Source organism: Tursiops truncatus, chromosome 8, assembly GCF_011762595.2.
Source record: "Tursiops truncatus isolate mTurTru1 chromosome 8, mTurTru1.mat.Y, whole genome shotgun sequence".
NCBI lineage: Eukaryota > Metazoa > Chordata > Mammalia > Artiodactyla > Delphinidae > Tursiops > Tursiops truncatus.
In genome coordinates, this window is record NC_047041.1 from 59,157,706 (window position 1) to 59,170,766 (window position 13,061).

Consider the following 13,061-nt stretch of genomic DNA (forward strand, 5'->3'; position numbering starts at 1 on the left):
ACCTCTCCCTTTCTGAGTCCTAGATCAGGAAGTTTTTCCTCATGCTTTGCATCCCAGTCTACTACAGAATATGTGGCTGGGCCCCAGAACAAGACTGGCCCCTCCAAGGGAGCCCAGAGCTTTGTTAGGGAAATTGGGGGGTGGGGGGACCACAATGAAGCCTATTGTCCCCTGTCCCCTCTTGTAGGAAACAAAAGGCTCCCAGTCTCTGGGGAGCCCTAGCCCATGCCCGGCCCCTGCCCAACCCCCCATGCCCAGCACACAGGGAGGAGCCAGCGCCACTGGAGACAGGAGGTTTTATTGATGCTGATGGGGGTAGGAGGGGCCCCCAGGAGCCCAGAGGGGGTGGGGGTGGGGCTGAGTCAGTCAGCGGATGCGTAAGGCCTGGGCACATGGGGGTAGGTTAGGGCACATTCATCTTCTTAGGAGTCTGTGGCTCCTTCTCTGGGGAGGGGAGAGAGCATCTTGGGGGGTGGGGGGCAATTTGAAGAGCAGCGAGGGAGAGGTTAGGGATGGCTGAGAGCTCCTAACCTGAGAGAAGGCACCACAATAGGCAGCAACATCTGTGTGGAAAGCTGGATCAACTGGTCAGTAGGGGAAAGTGGGGAGGAGGCACTGGGTTGGCTTCTTGGGGAGGGGTCCGGCCTTGGCCTGGGTGAGCTCTTGAGCATACCTGGTGTTCCCAAGCAGAGTGGGGCAGGGCCCAAAGCCCCTTTCTCCGTGGGCCTCCTCAAGGAGAAAAAGGCATTCAGGGAGCCCCCTTGGCAAGGGGTGCCAGAATTAGTCCTTAAGGCACAGCTGGGGGCAGACAAGGCGCCAAGGCACAAAGGCACAACTGGTGGCGGGGCAGGGGCAGCCTCCAAGCTGAGTGCCAGGGTCACAAGAGGATGCAGGACCGCCCACGTTTGACGGGCGTGGGGTTGAGCACGGCCCGGACAGCCTCAGCAAACACTTCCTTGACGCCGTCCTGCTGCAGGGCTGAGCACTCGAGGTAGCGCACAGCGTGGATCTGCTTGGCCAGCGCCTGGCCCTGCTGCGGTGTGATGGGTGCCTGGCCCTGCTCCTTCAGGCGCCGTAGGGTGTCAGGCTGGGCTCTCAGGTCCTTCTTGGTGCCCACCAGGAGGATGGGCACGTCGGGGCAGTGGTGGCACACCTCTGGATGCCACTTGTGCCGCACATTCTCATAGGAGGGCGGACTGGCAATGGAGAAACAGATGACAAACACGTTGGTCTGAGGGTAGGAGAGTGTGCGGAGGCGGTCGTACTCCTCCTGGCCCGCTGTGTCCCACAGGTTCAGGTTCACTGTGCGCCCGTCAACGGCACTCTGGGCGCTATAATTGTCGAACACTGTGGGGATGTACTCCTTGGGAAAGGCGTTGGTTGTGTAGCAGATGAGCAGGCACGTCTTGCCCACAGCCCCATCGCCTACCACCACACACTTGATGCTCTGCATGGCGGGTGCAGCTGCTGTGGTGGAGGCTATGCCTCCTTCCCCTTCCGGGCCCCTCTGGATGCAGTGACCTATGGACAGATGAGAGGGATACTCTTGGTTAGGGAGGCCTGTATCCACTGGGAAGAAAGGATGGGGGCATACAGAGGGAAACCAGCTCCAGTTCTTTTAACCTGAACACCATCCTGCAATCCCATCAAGACAGACCTCAGAGAGACAGACACGAAATGGGAGAGAGGCCCTGAGACCACACAAAGATGCTCAGGGATAAAGAGGCTGGCACTAAGGTGTAATATATTATGCAAAGCACATACGTTCTGATGCCAGACTGACAAAGGTCAAAATCTGGTTCTCCTATCTCCTAGATGTATGACCCTAAACAAATTACTTAACCTCTCTATGTTTCATTTTTCTAATCTGTAAAATGGGGATAAAATAATACCTACTTCATTGGGTTGTTGTGAGGATTATATGAGTTAACTCATGTAAAGCATTTAGAACAGTGTCTGGTCATAATAAGCATTCAATAAGTATTAGCTACTTTTATTTTTCCTCCGGGAAGTACAGACGCAAAAGGAGGGTGCGCATTTGTAGGGATCTACCAGATCCTCTGTCAGATATGGACCCCTCCCACCGAGTAGACTGGAGAGGGCTTCTAGCACAAGGCAGCTGTCCCAGGTCACTCTGAGTTGCAGCCATGGGTGGAGCCTCTCCCAACTCAGGGCCCACACCCTGCCTAGTGCACTGATGCTTCAACTCCAAACCTGACATCTTGGCTACTGAACGCAAACCAAAAGGTGCAATGAGAAACCTGCTGAGTAGGGGCACAATTCTCTAGACAGTTGCCCTGTCTCAATCCAGGGTACCCTGGGGATGGGGAAAAGGAAGGAGAGCTTACCCCATCATTCTTGGAAGCATGGGAAACCCTATCTGGCCACACATACCCAGGCGGGCAACTCAGTGTAGGAGAACACTGGAGACCGAGCCAGGGCTGGAATTCGGTCTGGAATCTGTGTGTGTAATGATGAATGAGGCAGAGGCTGTGGCTCCCAGATGTCTGCATCTTCTCTCAAGGTAGGGTGAGGCAGATCCTCCAAGCCCAGCCAGAAGGGATGAACAGAAGAGTAAGACAAAAACTTGATTTTCCCCCTTAATCTTCTGTCCCTTTCCTGAGACCATGGGCTGTGCCTCTGAAGAACTTGAGGGGCTTCCAGACTCTTGGGTAGAGAACACAGTGCCATTAAAGCACTATCACTGAGAAGACATGCTGGAATCAGACTGGTCAGGGATTCTAATCACAGCTCCACCAACTAGTCATGTATGATCTCGGGCAACACATTTAAGTTTCCTGAGCCTCAAATTTTCTCATCTGTAAGATGGGGATAATCTTGCCTATTGGGTTAGAGTTGGTCAGAGTATGAAATGAGCTAACATGCAGAAAGTGTTTGGCATGAGGCGTGGCACACAGGAAGTGCCAAATAAATAAGCTGCTGTAATTACCAGTGGGGTGAGTTTCAGAGGAGTCCTAGCTCCAGCCATCACCCTGGTCACCTGGGCAGCTCACAGGGCCTTCAGGTGAGGAACTGCTCTTCTGAGTTGTGGAAAAGAACAGAGCTTCCGGAAACCCTGTGATTATTTATACTGCTGTGGCAGGGGTCCTCCTCTAATTGGCTACTTCCTCTCAGCCATGGGGGACTTTTTCTAGCTAGTATGTGACTTCCTTTCCCTGCTACTCTCTCACGACCAGGCCCCTGCTCCCTGGAAGGGGATAGTCCTGTTTCAGACACACCCAGAGCTCTTAAGTATCCCCCGCTCCACCCCAGCACCTTCACCACTGGCCCATTTTCTCCATTTCACTTTATACACAGCAAGACTGCACCCTGGTCTGACAACCTCTTACCTCCCAGCCTGACCTCTCAACCACTGGTTCCAAAGCCTCAAAAATCACGTTGGGAGAGGGAGGGAGAATCCGCCACTGGGAAGTGGAAAAGGAACTCCATGGTGTGGAACCTGCAGAGGATCCAGGGCTTGGTCCCAGCTCCCTCCCAGGCCCCAGCTTCCCCTGGGACCAGCTGGGAGGGAAATGAATTCATTCTATGAGGTTGCCTCTCTGGTTCACATTAAAAATATTTCCACCTTATTTGCATGAGTAAGTGTGTGTGTTCAACCTCAGGAGAGAGGATACAGAGCCTTGGGGTATGGATCCAGGAAGAAAATAAGGACCCTCTAGGGCAGTAGAGAATTTGGGATTGGGAGTCAAGAGAACTAACCTAAGTCCTAGCCCCAGCTCTGCTCTGCTGCTGACTCACTGTAACCAAGCATGAGGCACTTACCCTCTCTGAGACTCAGTTTCCCAACCCATGAACTGGAGAGAAAAAAGCCTGTGCAAGGGTACTAAGTGGATGAGGTGAGACATTAAGGAATCTGGGAGCAGGAGATAGGACGATGGGGATAGGAAAGGCCCGCAGGAGCACTGGATGGGGGTGGGAGGGCTGATCAGTCAAGCAAATGCGTTAAGACCTCAGCATGTGGGGTCAAGTCAGGCCACATTCATCTCAGGATTCTGTGGCTTCTTCCTTGGGGGAGAAGAGACAGCATCTTGGGGTGGTGGGTGTTGGTGCCATTACTTGTGTCCACTGGATTTTCCAGGAGACCCCAGCATCTCGAAAGCACAACTCCTAGGCCTGGAAATCCTCAGTTCCACACAAAGCAGGGGAGTGGGCATGGCAGTGTGACGGGGAACTCTTCCCCCTCAAGCCCAGCACTGGGCTGGCCCAGGCAGGAAGGCAAGGAGGGAACTCTGGCAGGCAGTCACAAGGCCCAAGAGACTGAAAGTACAGCTGGCTCCAGGCAGCTTTCTAGGGAGGGGTTATCAACCAGCAATCAGTAAATCAGCCCTCAAAGGAGCGAGGAGGGAGAGGGAAGCTTCCGGGCTGGCAAGGGAACAGGGACTGACACCACCGGAAAAGGATCACGAGTGAGGTAGTGTCCAGAAACAAGCAGGGCAGATGCAGTATAGTATAGGGCCAAGAGCACCGGCACCTGAATCTGACCTCCTGGGTTCACCTGCCCACTCTGCCACTTGATTAAAAGCCCTCACAAGGTACAACCCTTTATAGATCACAATATAGATCATATTACATTGTTTTGATCCTTATAACAACTCATTGGTACTATTCCTATTTACAGGTAAGGAAACAAACCCAGAGCAGTTAAAATAACCCAACGTCACATAGCTAGTCAGCACGGGAGCTAACACAGATGCCAGTTTTTTAACACAGACCCCAGTTTTGCAATCCAAAGCCCTATGTTTTCCTCAATGTGTCACAGAGCCTCCAAGTTACCCCTTAACAGCTGACTTTGTGACCTTGAGCAAGTAAGTCACTTCCCTTCCTGGAACCTCAGTTTCTTCAACTGTACAACAGGCATGATAAAACTTGCCCTCCCTGTCTCAAAGGACAGCAGTGAGGATCCTGAGCACAGGAATGAATGTGCTTTCTAAATTCAGAAGTGGGGTGCACAGAGAAGGTGGCAAAAGCAAAGTCTTTCATACCAAGAGGCAGGAATCATTGAGTACGCAGGTGTCTGAGTGGTGGCGGCAGCCCAATTCTCCCTCTTCAGGTCTAGTTCAGACCCTTATCCTCTCTCCCAGGACAACTCTTTTCTCTGAAATCCTATGGCCTGAACTGGGTCAAGTAAGTTCCCACAGCTCATTTAAGGAGGGCACATGCTAAAAGGTAGGGTCTAGCCTGTACCACGCAGGAAAAAGGGACGGTCAACGCTGCAGGAGGCCACACAAGGAGAGTGGCTTGCCTGGGGTTGGGGATCGACTGTGGCTTATTCACCAAGTCACTTTTTTTTTTTTTTTTAAAGAAAAGAACTTTTGTTTAGTAAATAAATAATATTTGCAGATTGGTATAGTATTAACCATATTACAATGACTTGTTCTGGCTTTCGATTCCCAGCTTAATTCAGATCATGCCTGGTCCTTCATCTTGGCATTCAGAATTCTTCATAATCTGGCAGGGGTTTTGGAGTCAGATAGACCTGGGTTTAAATCCTAGTTCTGCCACGATGAGCTAGGTAATAGTACCAACCTTATAAGGTTGTTAAACGGATGAAGTGAGTTAATGCACAATGTATATATATAAAGCAGGTACTCGGCAATGTGAGTTCCCTGCTCCAGAGGGGTCTACATTGTCCTGTGTAAACAAGCCAGGATCATTCTGGCCTCTGAACTTTTACTCTTGTTGTTCTCTCTGCTGCCATTCCTTCTCCCCTCTCAAATCTTCCTGACTCAAAGCCTAGCTTAAGTCTCATGGTCCCACGAGGCTACTGAATTCTCCTTTCTTTGAACTTCCACAGCATGGCCACCCTTTAAATCCTTCTTTGGCTCTGTGTGACTCTCCTTCTCCAGTAGTCATACATAAGTTCCTTAGCTTGTGGATGCCCCCCCAACCCCGAGCAATACTGAAGCTTGAGCTTCTCGACTCCCCTACAGAAAAGCTAAGTATAGAACTTCTGACCTGCTTGCTTCTGTCTGTGTTACTGAGATCTGGACAGACAGGTCAGAAGCTCAGAACTGGGCTGATACCCCCCCAGTCAAAACTGCAATGCTGAATCTTTTTGGACAGCAATAGCAGCCAAAAGCTTTGACTGGGATAGGAAAATCTTTCCTCCCAGTAGCAGCTGGACCTGGCTCCCGCAGGGAGCACAGCCCATGGGGCTCACCCTGAGTGTAGTCCCCAGAGCCCAGCTTGTACCCAGTGGGGCCTGGTCTTGGGTGTGGCCCAGGCAGGCCCAGAATGGGGGAGGAAAAGGAAGCAGTGGATTGCCTGATTGCCAGATCTCCTGATTGCCAGATCTCTGTGGCCATAATAGCAGGGGAAGTGTCCCAACTGGGAGTGGAGGAGGGGAGGAATAGGCCCGAAGAGATGGGGGAGTGTGGAGGCAATAGGAACTTACTACAGCCTTCTAATCTGCCTCCCTGACACGGGGGATCCCCTTTTGCAGCCCTCGCTGAAACTCATTCTGACTGTAATCCATCACTCTGGGTATTCTGATCCTAAGCTCTGGCCACATCACCCTGATCCTCTCTACAAGCAACCTCTACATTCTCTTTCCCAAAACACATCAAGCAGCCATATTCACTGTCCCGGTGGGAATCCAGTATTTCTCCTCCATTTCCATCCTTCAACCCCCCACCCAGCAGCCCAGAAGACTCCAGTTGCCTCAAAGGATCCCCCAATTGGTCCTCCAGAGCCAAGCATCATTGCCACCTCCTTCAGGGAAGTTTTGTAAATCACCCAAGTCACAAATGACTTATCCCATCCATGGTCTGGTCCCATTTTCTCACAAGTGCATTATCTTAGTCACGTGGAAGCTGATCTGAATCTTATCTCTTGTCACTAGACTGGGAGGACCTAGAGGGCAAGGTCCCGGCTGATCTGTCTCCCCAGGCTGAGCACAGCACACAGTGGCTGTCAGTAAAAAGCTGAATGAACACAATCTGTCCTTCATGTCTTTGCACATGGGAGCTCCTCTTCCTGGAATTCTGCTTCCTGCCCCCACCCCCTCACCCTACCCCACAGCCTCCCAGTCCTTTAGGGCCCAGCTCCATTCCCCAGCTTCTCCAGGACACCACAGCCACCCCTTCTTCTGCCCTACCTTCCCCAGCACTGTTATTATGGTTCACTGTGCTGAACTTAACAGGATGCCTCATGAGGAGGGAAATCTGTCCTGCTTACTTCCAGAAGCCCAGCAGAGAGCTGAGCAAAAGCTGCAGACTGACACACATCTCCTCCCTCATCAATTCAGATTTTGACTCTGGGAACAAGGAAGAGCCTCCATGCCCAGGAGACATCAGACAAAGGTAACTAACTTCCTCCCCCTGAGGAGTACAATTCAGAGTAATGAACACATTGGCTAGATTGTCTTGTCCTCAACTGGAAGGGTGAGAGGGGTGGAGCAGGCATAGCTCTAGCCCAGTGGTGATGAGGAAGATGCGTAGGAAAAGTGGTCCTGATGAGGCTAAGGACTGGGGATATCTGAAGACCAGGATTGGTCAAGGACGAGGCTAGGGTCAGGGTCATGGTCATGGTTAGTGTTAGAAACAGCTTCAGAAGCTCTGCCAGTCTGTCTGTTTGTTTTGAAGGGAGGAGTGGAGGAGAGATGGTACGAAGAGGCTCAAAGGGGCTGCAGCTGGGCTAGGAGGAGGAAGCTGGGGGAGACATGAGGTCAGCGTGGGGCTGGGACCAGGCCAAGGGCTGAGTCTCTCTTTTTCTTCCCCTTCTCTCATTAGCAGGGGCAGAACCCAAGACAGCCTAGTTCCCAGCCTTAAAAAAAAATTCACACTGGAGAATTCTCCACCTCTTGCCATTCTCCACCCTTCAGCCCCTGCAGAGGATCCTGCACTCCACGGATAGGGTAAGAGACGGAGCGAGTTGACTTTACCCACTAGGGACTGGAGAGGAGGAGGAAACAAGACAGCTATAGCTGGGAGGGCTGTGGGAGGCTGGGACCCTTTCACTCAGTCCCAGTTCCCTTCCTTCTTCTCTCGGTGTCCCAGCACCTGAGATGCTCCACACACAGTAAGTCCCAGGGTTAGGGCAGCTCTGGCTGGGGGAGCTAAGGAGGCTGCCCCTCCCCCATCAGGCAGCACAGAGGAAGGCCCAACACTTGCTTCCTTCTGCCTTCCTCCTCCCCACCTAACAGCAGCTCAGCAGTCCTGGGGCCCCATGAAAGGCCCGTGAAGTGGCACTTCCTTTGCCTTTGCTCACTTCGCACGAGGCTGTACAGAAGTGCCATCCTCCCAATCCTGCCTCCCCCACCTGAAAACACCCACAGAGAGACCCAGGGGTGCCCAGTCCCTTGAACCCCGCCCCAGATCTGAGGGGGTTTCCACAAGGGAAAAAAACATCAGGGAGGAAACTCCGGCATCTATTTTCCACTGTCAGTTGGGGCAGAGCTGGAGCAGGGCACCGGGTACCCCCCCACATTGCTGAGCCCTGGCAAAATCCTTGACACTCTCTGCCCTCTTCTCTTGTGCTTTGGGGAAAGGGGCCACAGCACTTGTCCCAGACAGATACTTAGACCTGTTCAAGGCTGGGTCCAGAGTCAGGGGCACAGCTATGAGGAGCCTCTTGAGGGAAAGAGAGTCAGAGCCATCAGTATTCTGTATGTTCTTTGGAAGTATTGATAGGCAACTTCTTAATCTTGAAGCTGAGCCACAAGAGACAAAGCTGACTAGGGTTATACAGAGGGTTGCGAGCAAATCCAGGACAAGGACCTGGGTCTCCTGACCTCCAGCCTGGGAATGGGCCCATCTCTCTGACCTCATTCAGGATGACCCTACCATGGTTTATCCCTTCAGGAAATGGGCCAAAGGGGCCAGGTTGGTGTCTGAGCCCGTTTTGCTTCCAGGGCCTCATGCCTAGCCCATGCCGGGGCATCCATGATTTAGAACTGACATTACTGGACAGACAGCCACCCTGAACTAGCCGAGGAGAGCCTCCTCTAGGCTCAGCTCCTGGGGAGATGCCCTCCCCCCATGACATGAGGACAAAAGAGGAAGCTGGACCCTGGACAGGAAAACCCATCTGTTCTGGGGAGGCGGCCCAGGCTTTGTCTTTGGTTTCCCTCCTCAAAGAACCCTACAAGCCTCACCACTAATGGGTCTATACTCTGTATGGAGAGGGGTCTTCAGTCGGGGACCACATCTTCTTCACAGTTGCCCTGCTACCCTCATTCTTATATCTTCTCAACTGTCTCGCTACAGCCACAACCTCTCAAATCTTCCTGCTTATTACCCCCTAAAAGCTCACACCAGCCACCTCAACTGCCTTAGTATCTTGCCAGAAACAACTCTCCGTATTCTCAACCAGGATCTGTAACAATCTTGTATCAGCCACTTCTGTTCATGTCAAGACCCTGACCATATTTCTTTAGCCAAGACCTCAAGGGCAGCCTCCCTTGAGGGATATAGCAGACACATATCCCCCACCCTCATCCCCCCACAAAATATTTCCCCACTTAGATTCCTCCCACCCTGGTTATATTTTTCCAGCAGTGAATTTCATGCAATTAGCTCAAACCTCCAGTGGGGCCACATCTTGCCTGGGAGAACCCGTCTCATCCATCCTGTCTTCACTCTTAGAGTCCTGTGGGTTGCTCAGTTATCTAAAATAAGTACTGGTTTGGCAGGTGGGGAGTCAGGACTCCTGGGTGGTTTTTTACTGAGCCCTGATGCTGGGAAAGTGCCTTGCATACATATCCTTCCCTGAGCTGGGATTTTTATGTAGGTCCCTGGGATTTCCTGCTGGGGCCAAACCCCCCTGTACCTCCCAGAATCAGAGTAGCAGAGACAGGAGTGTGGAGGAAGGGACAATCCATGGGAGAGGGACAACGGTGAGAAGGAAAGAGCACAGAATGGGGAACAGGGATAGTCCTTAAATCTAGCTGTGCTTGGGAATCCCATAAAAAATAGCACTTGCTCCCCTCCACTTCTCTTTTCTTCTAGTGGACAGAAATGAATAGAGTAGACTTGAGGAGGTAGAGAGAAACAGGATCTCTCAGCATGCATCCCAAAGGCTTAAAGAAGGAGCTCTAGAATGGGAACAGCAAGAGCTTATAGAGCCAGGCTGGAATACAGTTAGACTTGCAAGAAATTCCCGAAAGAGAGGGAATAGGGTCCTAGGTGAGGGGGGCATGTTAAGGATGTGTGAAGGCAGAGGGGTGAGCAGAACTCCAGAGAGCTTCCTGGTCACCAAGGCCTTGATGCAGCCCTGGGCACATGGGAATCTGGCCTGCGCAGGCCTTGGAAGGCAGCAGGAAAGAGGGGGCAGACACCTTTGCCTCATACCCTTCTTTTTTTCCTGAACTGGAACTACCACAGTTAAGACTGAACTTAGACCAGCTATAGTCTTCCCTCCAGAATCCTGCCTTTACCCCTCCCTTTCCTTCCATCACACCTAGTTGACCTGGTCCCATTGTCCCCACAAGGTGGTGCTGGAACCAGTGAGTACTGGAGTCAGGGACCTTTAGGCTGTCCCCCAGCTTCCAGGCCTGGCCTCTTGATCAAGCACCCAAGGGTCTGGGGGATTTTGATTTCCCACGGCCTCTCTCACCAGACCTATTCCTGTGTCACTCTACCCTGATACCCTGACTGCTACAGACTGCTTCCTCCTACCTAACCACAACCTCACCCACTGCAGGTTCCCTTCATTCTGCTGGCTTCCCCTGCTCTGGGCCCTCACAAGGCTGAGGGCAGTTATTTTGTCTCCAAAAGATAAAGATGTGGACATGCAGACACTTGCATGCACATACACATATACAGCGGTTTTCCAGCCCTTTCATCACCTCTACCAAGGGGAGGCTGCAGCCTGCCTCTCTGAACTAGGGAGGTCTGAAAAGGCTCCCCAAAGCTGGAGATAAGTGGCAGAAAGGAAAGGAGAAGAGAGGGATCCAGAGGAATGAGGGGAGATAGAAGAAACAGAGGGTGGATGTGTGTGCAGGAGCCAGAAGCTGGGCACGGAAGGGAGGGGGAAGGCCACTGGGAGAGGACAGAGATGGACAGAGAAGCAGGGTAGGTGAGAGGTCAGGGCCCAGGCATGACTGTGGGGGGGGAGAAGGGACTGAAGAGAACGCAAGAAGAGAGTAACGGAGGGTTCGTGTCTGAAGTCTGATGGAATCTGAAGAAGGAATGGAGGAAGACAGAATGAGAACATGTAGAATTCAGGGACTAATAAAGGGGACGGGGGCGGGGGGAAGACCAGGAGATGGCTCCTGATCATCTTCCAAGGCTAGAGCCTCGTGCTGCCTCCCAGAAGCCCTGTTCTCTCCATCTCCTGAAACCAGTCCTGCTCTCCTCAAGTCCTGCTCTCCTGATGCCATCTCCTCAAGGACTATCAGTACCTCTGAATAAGAGTCCTTTCACCTCTAGTCACAGGGCAAGACCAGGTCCCTTCCTTCCTCAGTTTACCCAGCAAAGACAAAGCCAGGCACTAAGCAGCGGGGCACAGCCGATGTCTGCTCATTAAAATACCTGTTGCTCTGTTCCAGGGATGGAGAAGTTGGGCCTCAGAAAAACAGACATAAAGAGAGAAGGATTGGGGTCGGGGGGCTCCCCCACCCTCCGCCGGAGCGCAGAGGACCCTTAGGTTGCAGGCTGCGGCTGTGGGTCTGGACCAGCTTCGATCTTCCAGGGAAGGAGCTCTTTCTCCGCAGCCTCGGGCTTCAGAGGCAACAGACAGCCTCTCTCTCTACCTCACAAGTGTCACAACTGCCAAAGCAGCGGGAGCGCCTTCTCTAGCCCAGAGGCCCCTTCCTCTCAACACACTTCGTAACAGCCCCCTGCAACTCCTGGGGGCACCCCACCTCTGAGTCCCATCTCCCAGCCCTAAGCTCTTCCACTCAGAGACTTTTCTCTCGGAGCGGGAGACCCTCCAACCTCAGGAGTTCCTCGCGGCTCCCAGGGGCCGGTACCGCCGCCCTTGGTACAGGAACCCACAGTCCCCGAACCGCCGCCGGCTTGCAGTGGCCCGTCCCCGCCCCGCCCGGCCGGCCGCGCCCGCCCAACTTGAAGCGAGCCGAGCACCTCCCGCCGCGGCCTCCCGCAGCCAAACTTCCCGGGCCCGCGGCCGCGTCCAGTCCGGGGCCGGGCGGGCTCCCCTCCCACGGACCCCCGGCCTGCCGGCCGGAGCCAGGCCTCACCTGGTGCCCTCCCCGCCGCGGGGGAGCTGGGGGGCGGCGGCAGCGGGTCGGGGCTGGAGAAGGAAGTGAGAGCAGGAGGCCGGAGGAAGTGGGGGGGGCGGGCCGGCCGGCGGGGCGGGGCAGGGCGCGGGGGCGGGGTGGGGCGGGGCTCGACAAGGAAGTCCGCCGGCCGGTTCACCCCCCCCGTCCTGGTCGCCCCCAGCGGGTGGGTCCCGGGCCGGGTACTGGGCTCCCCCACCCCAGCCCTTTACCTCTGAGGCCCTTAAGGTCAGTCCTCCCAGTCCCCTTCTTGCCACCTCCACCCCAGCAGAGGCCCTAGCCTAGGCGCTTGGCTTTTGTCCCCCCTCCCCCTATCTGGCCCCCACCAACCCCTGCGGTAAGATGCTGTGAACAGGCGCCCCTAGGCCTGGTACCTTCAGTCAAGCCCAGGGATCGAGCGATGGCCCAGGCTGGGGGTTGGCCAGAATAGGTCCGGCGGGGCAGTCCCCACCTCTGCCCCGAGCCCCGGGGGAGTGCGGGGTGGCGGTGATTCAGCAGTGGGAAGGCCCCAGACCCCTGGGAAGGGTGCGGAGACTGGGGGAAGGAGAGCTGGCGTCAGCACCCGGGGAAAGACAAGATCAGCAGAGGCGCAGGCGGAGCCGCGGGCCCCAAAAACAGGATGTCGTGTCGTTGTTCCGCACCCGGCGGCTCCGCGCGCCTGGGCTCTGGGGAGGGGGGTGGGGCGGAGCCAGGACGTGGGGCTCCCCTCGCACCCTCTTCTCGCTGGGGCGCTCAACTGCTTGGGACAGAAGGGCCGCACCCAGTCCTGAATCTTGCCGGGGCTCTGGGGACCGGCGGGTGGGCGGACTCGTGGGCGCCCTCTGGTGCTTCTGCTCCCTGGCCTTGCGCGTGGAGCTCTGAC

The 13,061-nt window shown here is 54.4% G+C and overlaps 2 protein-coding genes across 7 annotated transcripts in view; one reads left to right on the forward strand and one right to left on the reverse strand.

Moving 5' to 3' along the window:
* PGAP2 (post-GPI attachment to proteins 2) overlaps nucleotides 1-11,650 on the forward strand; it is a 33,232-nt gene extending 21,582 nt beyond the window's left edge. For 2 of the 3 annotated variants that reach the window (XR_004527901.2, XR_004527900.2), the window contains exons 5-7: nucleotides 7,268-7,322; nucleotides 7,752-7,876; nucleotides 11,510-11,650. Coding sequence is in view for 1 of the 3 variants with exons in the window: in XM_033862414.2 (XP_033718305.1) it covers nucleotides 7,268-7,322; nucleotides 7,752-7,777 (81 nt within the window). In the remaining 2 variants the exon portion in view is untranslated. Of the gene's footprint in view, nucleotides 1-7,267; nucleotides 7,323-7,751; nucleotides 9,468-11,509 lie in introns of those variants that run through there. The other variant, XM_033862414.2, reaches the window with a different exon arrangement.
* Nucleotides 280-12,857, reverse strand: RHOG (ras homolog family member G). 4 transcript variants are annotated; one of them, XM_019939525.3, is made up of 2 exons: nucleotides 12,574-12,857; nucleotides 280-1,521 (listed from the first exon to the last, which is right to left on the reverse strand). In XM_019939525.3, the coding sequence occupies exon 2, from the start codon at nucleotides 1,451-1,453 to the stop codon at nucleotides 878-880; it is 576 nt and encodes a 191-aa protein (XP_019795084.1). In that variant the 5' UTR covers nucleotides 1,454-1,521; nucleotides 12,574-12,857; the 3' UTR covers nucleotides 280-877. The 4 variants fall into 4 exon arrangements, with proteins under 4 accessions (XP_019795084.1, XP_004316498.1, XP_019795083.1 ...); XM_004316450.4 differs by lacking the exon at nucleotides 12,574-12,857 and adding an exon at nucleotides 12,161-12,311; XM_019939524.3 differs by lacking the exon at nucleotides 12,574-12,857 and adding an exon at nucleotides 5,004-7,014.
* Nucleotides 12,858-13,061: the final 204 nt, after the last annotated feature.

Bases quoted from the DNA above. Each gene is read 5' to 3' on its own strand.
- RHOG (XM_019939525.3), bottom strand. From the start codon at position 1,453: ATGCAGAGCATCAAGTGTGTGGTGGTAGGCGATGGGGCTGTGGGCAAG.